Source organism: Pristis pectinata, chromosome 9 (assembly GCF_009764475.1).
Source record: "Pristis pectinata isolate sPriPec2 chromosome 9, sPriPec2.1.pri, whole genome shotgun sequence".
Lineage (NCBI taxonomy): Eukaryota > Metazoa > Chordata > Chondrichthyes > Rhinopristiformes > Pristidae > Pristis > Pristis pectinata.
In genome coordinates this window covers 75230716-75237385 of record NC_067413.1, presented here as the reverse complement: position 1 = coordinate 75237385, position 6670 = coordinate 75230716, and the positions used below count along the sequence as shown (strand labels likewise).

The 6670-nt window shown below is 40.4% G+C and overlaps 1 protein-coding gene across 3 annotated transcripts in view; it reads right to left on the bottom strand.

Moving 5' to 3' along the window:
* The window catches only part of LOC127574608 (NSFL1 cofactor p47-like), a 47685-nt gene continuing 41015 nt past the window's right edge, over positions 1-6670 (bottom strand). For all 3 annotated transcript variants that reach the window (XM_052023751.1, XM_052023753.1, XM_052023752.1), the window contains one exon: positions 1-4773. In XM_052023751.1, coding sequence (XP_051879711.1) covers positions 4611-4773 — 163 coding nt within the window. In that variant the 3' untranslated portion in view covers positions 1-4610. The remainder of the gene's footprint in view (positions 4774-6670) is intronic.

Here is a 6670-nt window from a genome sequence, read left to right as displayed (position 1 = left end):
ACTGACCATTTAGTGGTGCTGTACCACTGACTGAGGGGATACTGCAGCTCTAATACGAAATAAAAGAGCTTTGTTGCAGGCAAACATGAATACATTTAATACAGTTTCAACTTACTGGATTCTGAACAATTCCTTAAAAGTTGTATGATTCATTGCATCCTGCAGACGATGTAACATGCATTTAAATACAATAGCGTTTTGGTGCAAACTATGAAGGAGCAATCAGCTTTTCTTCTTGCATACAATTCAATATGCCTGTTTACTAGGAAAAATATGCAAAAGGTACATTCCATGAGGTTCTTAAACCGAATGTATTGTTTAATAAGCAATTTTGCAGTTACAGAAACTACGTCTTCAAACAACCTTTGAAAATTAGTGTAAGCTGGTAGTCTTTTCCATTTCCAAGACATTCTGCTGTCATACTTTAATAAGTCTAAGGGAATGACAGTATGAGTCAGTGAAGATGGCAGTTCCTTTTTAAGCTGCGGGACACCACGTGTATTTTCCTCTAACAGACACAAGAGGGCACAGTCTCATCTTAACAAATACCATTTCTTTGGAGAGACATGCACAAGACATCATGGCAGCACCACTGGACCAAGCACTGGCTCCTGCTAGATTATATCAATGTTCACACGAAGGACTGAAAAGATGTCTGCAACATCCATACCATGACAGACACAAATGACTACTACACTAACCATTGCCTAATCTGCTTTGTTACCTCTATCAATTGGCCTTCAAAACATCAGCATCAACGTGTCACTAAATACTCAACAAACATCTACAGATGCATGGTAGAAAGTATCCTGACTAGTTACATCATGGTATGGTACAACAATTCCAACACACAGGAACGCAAGGGGTTGCAGAGAGTAGCGGACGCAGCCAGTCCATCATGGGCACATCCCTCGCCACCATCGAAAGCATCCACGTGAGGTGCTGCCTTAAGAGGGCAGCATCTATCATCAAATGATCCCCACCATTCATGCCATGCCCTCTTCAAGCTGCTACTGTCAGGCAGGAGGTACAGAAGCCCGAAGTCCCACACCACCAGGTTCAGGTACAGCTACTTTCCTACAACTAATCAAATTTTTGAACTGACCCACACTACCCTAATCCTACCTCAGCAATGGAACACTATGGACTACCTCTTGGACAACTGTGGACATTTCCAATTGTGTTTTTTTGCACTAATGTCTTGTTTTTCACAGTCTTTTTCTTCACTGTCTTGTATAATTTATGTTCTGTGTGTTGTCAGCCCATCAAGAAAGCCAAGCACAGCCTGAAGTCAAAAGCAACAGTGAGGCAGTCAATGCCTGCAGGAAAGAACACTTCAAGGACCAACTCAAATGAAACCCTGCCCTTGTTGTAAGTGCCCTAGACTACACCCCACAGCAGCTCTTCCAAACAGCTTTGCTGCTACTTGCCGACAAGTTGTTGTGAAGGCCACATCCTAACCAAAAAAAAACAAGGTCTCTGTAACTGATTGCATCTCCGCTGAAATCCTAAAACTTGGCAGTGAAGAGCTTCAGTTGCAAACTCATTGCCCCATCACCCACAGCCGGGAAGAGGAGACTATCCCAGGGACCTCTGAGACGCTGTGATCGTTACAAAAAAAAACATTCTATTTTGGTAACCACAAAGGGGTCTTCCTATTGTCTTTCATGGGGAACACTATCGCCAGTGTCCTCCTCAGCTGCCTCCTCCCAGTGAGTGAAGAGCAGCTCCCCAAATCAGTGTTGCTTCTATCCATCTAGGAGGAACAATGGACAACTACAAGTGAAGGAGCAGCACCAGCCACTGTGCATGTTTTGTTTTTACTTCACCAAAGCCTTTCACTCCATCAATTGGGAGATGCAGTGGAATATCCTCTTCAAATTGGGCTGCCCATAGAAATTCACCTCCATCTTATACTTGCAAAATGACAGCATGTGAGCATAATGTTGACCAATGAGTCTGCAACAGCACCATTCTCAGTGAAGACTGGTGTCAAACAAACCTGAATCATTGTCCCAACACTTTTCTCAATCTTCCTAGCCACAATGTTACATCTTACAAGCTACTGGTGGGAAATGGAGCTAATCTTCAGAAGGGGCACTTGTGATCTTCAGAAGGGGAACTATTGGTGGAATTAAAGGCAGAGCATAATTGAAAATTAAAAATAAATTAGGAATAAATGGAAAGCAATTCTTATAGAATCTTATAGAAGCAGAAAGGTACATGCTCAACTTGGACAGTCAAATTCATAGTATGTAGCCATTTCATGAAAGGTTCAGCATAGTTCAATATATCGCTGCTACTTTAAACGCACAAAACAATTCTCGATTGCCAGTAATTCTATGATTACTAATATCCAATGGTTGCTAAGTTTGTCCATGACATGAAGGTGGGTAAGAAAGCAAGCTGTGAAGAGAACACAAGAAGGGTTCAAAGAACAGATAGGATAAGTAAGTGGGCAAAAATCTGGCAAATGGAACACAAGGTGGGAAAATGTTAAATTGTCCATTTTGGCAGGAAAAATAAAATATCTAAATGATGAAAGAATGCAGATCTGATGTGCAGAAGGATCTGAGTGTAAAAGTGCCTTAATTTGCAAAAGGTTATTATGCAGATACAGGAAGCAGTTTGGAAAGCTAACAGAATGTTATTGTTTATTGCAAGGGGAAACAAATACAAAAGTGGGGAGATAATGTTATACAGGAAGTCCCTTGCTTACGAAGCAGTTTCATTTGTGAAACCTGCTCATACATCAACTTGTTCAGAATTTGAAACAAGTGCATTGCCACTGCAAGACCTTGCTCATACATCTCCCACTCCCATTGCTAGGACCCCACTCCCTTCGCAGTGGCTGCCAGCTCCTGGTGCTGCCTCCATTTTCTCTGAGGAGTCACTGCAGGAAAATGCCTATTGAAGTTTGGGACCACAGGCAAAATCATTCATAAGTAGTGGGTGTAGAGGATGCATGTTGACTGTTGGTCTCCTTATCTAAGGAAGAATGCTAAGGAAGAATGCCCGGAATTGGGCGGGGGTGGTTGTGGAGGGTGCTATCTTATGAGGAAAGTTTGGAGGGGCTATACTTGCATATTAGTATATTCTGCTGGAGTTTAGAAGAGTGAGAGAAAACTTGATTGAAACATGCAAGGTCCTGAGGGGTTTTGACTGGATGGATACAGAAAGAATGTTTCCTCTTGTGAGAACCACAATCACTGTTCTAAAATAAGGGGTCACCCATTTAAGACAGAGATGTGAATACTTTTTCTAAGGATCATAACTCTTCTTCAAAGGGCAGTGGGAGCAAAGACTTTGGATATTTCCAAGGCAGAGACAGATAGGTGTTTGATTATAAGGGGGTGAAAAGTTACCACAGGTACATTGAAATGTAGACTTTAAGTTTCAGTCAGATCTGCCATGATCTTCTCAAATGTTGGAGCTGGCTTGAAGGGTCAAGTACAGTTTGTTATTGTACATTTGTACTTGTCTTCCATTATATTATTTGCAAATAATATATTTAACAGGGATCAGAACAATAGCCTTTTTATACTAATCACAATTTAATGCATAATCTTGATCTAAAACTAAAGGAAATGCAAACTCTATGCTTGCATTTGCATTCTTTCAGTGATGTCAACCTTACAACTTGGTTATTCATGGAGTAGTCTTATGAGCATTTATCCCAAGTTTTTCTTATGAACATAATCTTTGCTTCTGAGCAATTCCAACAGTTTCCGTTTTTATTTCGTTTGCCATATTCTGCTTCAGTTTTTTCTACATTTAAAAAGAAATTACCATTTGATTTTTCCTCCGTGAATTGCTACCAGAACTTTAAACATTATTTTATTTTATTAATTCAATAATTTAATTATGATTGAGTCTTGTTTTATAATTACTAAATTTGGTTGCTTAAGTTTTTTTTTAAAGAAACAGACCCATAAGTTGTTGCAGCAGCCATTTTTCAAGGACTGTTTTTGACTGCTGGTAATATTCATTTCATGGAAACTGCGAGAATAAGAAGTTAAGCAGCATTCATCATGACATAATTTATGGAATACATAAAGAACAACTTATTCTACAATTAAGATTACCAACAGTATAAATTTTAATTTTATAGCTCTCTTGTCAGAAGGATGATATTCTAAATTTGTATACAACCATTATCATGTATAATTATGTCTATCCTTATTACCTAGTGGATAACATCATCTCCAGATGCATGATTTAAGTTAGTGTTTGGAAAAAAATTCAAGTAAACCTATCCCAAAACAGTAGCAGTTTTAAACAAGGACTCAAGATTATAACAGCCTGAACATTTCAGTCACTGTTACATATTTCCATATAGTAATGCAGCAAAGGATTTACCATTTGAGAATTAGTAGACTTGCACATAGTAACAGTTCATTTCATGTTTAGTTAATTGTTCCCATTAGTTTTCCTCAGAAATGAAGATAAGTGCTTGCTGCAAGCCACAGCAGCTTCATTTCTTCAACTGTGCCAAAATGTTTTGCAATATATTGGCAATTTTATCAGTTTTTGCCATTCAGCTCAAATTCAGTGCATTGAAAGATTTGTAACCTTTCTATCCTGTATGGTCTTACATATCCAAGATGAAGTTACTTCAAACGCTGAACAATCACCGCATTTAACAACTTGGCCTCTTGCAGAGTTTGCTCTTCATCTGTCAGTTCTTTATTTGGAAATGTAGTCATCAGTACAAAGGAGGAAGTAGCAAAGACAGGATGATGTTGAATAATAAACTGACGGATATCACTAATTCTGTAATTAAAAAAAATATTCTGATTAATTCACATTCAATATTTCTGACTTGAGATTCAGAAACTGTCAAAAATGATCAAAGGAAAACAATTTTGAGAAATGCATCCATTCTAAAAGATCCATCACACCATAAATACTTGATATTCAGGGACAAAGAAGTTGGACGAGAGACTGTGCCAGGAATTGTATATTCTATACCTTCATGCTATAAGGCATTGGTTTGAAATAATAGGTTGTTCTCCCTGCTATCTCTTACAGTCTGAAACAAAATATGTATTGGTAATCTTAATCCACTTTGAAATGAACAAATCATTGGACAAAGCCATCCATTATTTTTTGGGAGCTATATCCATTATACTGAGCCAGAACATGGGAGTCCTGGATGACATCACATATCAAAATATCTGCACTGATATCAGTCTCATTAAGAGGGGTTACAGAGATGAGGAAATCATCATTTTGGGCAGTTTCTCAGAACAGAGGATGACTTACTTCCACTCTAGTTTTGAGAAGCGGAGATTCTTGTGCATGAAATCTTTTACACGGAGTGGCGCAAGAATCACAGAATCATTTCAGTAAGGAACGAAGCAATTAAGCCTGTTGGGCTCATACCAGCTTTATGCAAGATCAATACAGCTGGTCCCACTCCCCTGCCTGCTCCCCATTGTCCTGCAAATTTGTTCCACCTGCTCCCCACTGCCCTGTAAATTTTATTCCTTTCAGATACAATTCCAGCTCCTTTTGAATGCCACAACTGAATTTGCCTCAACTATTGTTTCCTGACAGTACAATCCAGATCCTAACCATTTGCTGTAGTTACAGACCAGCAATCACATGGTCTTGACAGATCAACGACCTAGTCCAATGGCAAGGAGATCCAAAACTGTTGGAAACCTGGCACTTCTGCAGACATAGCACATAAGTGGATACACACATGCTAAGTAAACTCAGATGCACTCTGACCACACACACACACATATACACACAGGCAAATGATCTTGCAATTCCCCAACCTTAATCCCATCCCTCATTTACTCTCTTTATCTCCTAGTTTCCCTATCTTTGTCCCCCTTCCCTTCACTGCTTCCTTCAATCTCAATCTCCCTTGTCACCTCCTTCACCCCCCCACCTTCTCTACTGACTTCCCCCACTCTTCAGCTACCAGCTGATCACTCTCCAATAGTGAGGAAGCCCACCAACTGCTGCCACCACACACCCCCAATTACAGACTAATTACTAGCCACAACACTGCACGGCCTCCATCCCCAAAACAACCCAGATCTCAACAAATGCACCCTTCAAAGCCTGTGTTTTAGCTTAAAAGCTGAAGAGAATTGGCAGATGGCAGTCTCCCACAGCTCTGCAGGTGAGTGCATTCCAACACATGATATCCTGGTGGACACAGATGGTGTCACCCTGCAGGAGCAGCATCATCTTACCTGGCTGCCTTTACCACTCAGGATTATAGAGATTCAGGGGCCTCCATCTCCACTGCCTCTTTTCAACTCACATGATATGTCCATCATGCATGTGGAAAAAGTCCAAGGAGGTGGGGTGTGGTAGCAGCAGTCGGTGGGCTTCCTCACTCGTGGAGAGAGTGATCAGCTGAAGAGTGGGGGAAGTCAGTAGGGAAGGTGGGGGGCAGGGGCGTGGGAGTGAAGGAGGTGACAAGGGAGATTGAGATTGAAGGAAGCAGTGAAGACATATTCTAGCGAGTTTGGGTAGAAACTTTGGCAGAGCCTCACTGAAAAAAAAGATTGTTAATTGCATTTACCTTTTGTTGCAGACATCTTGAGAGGAGGTTAAAATGACATTGAATAAAGAATGGAAAAATAGATTCAGAGCCATATGGCACAGAAATAGGCCCTTCAGCCCACCATGTCCATGCTGGCCATCA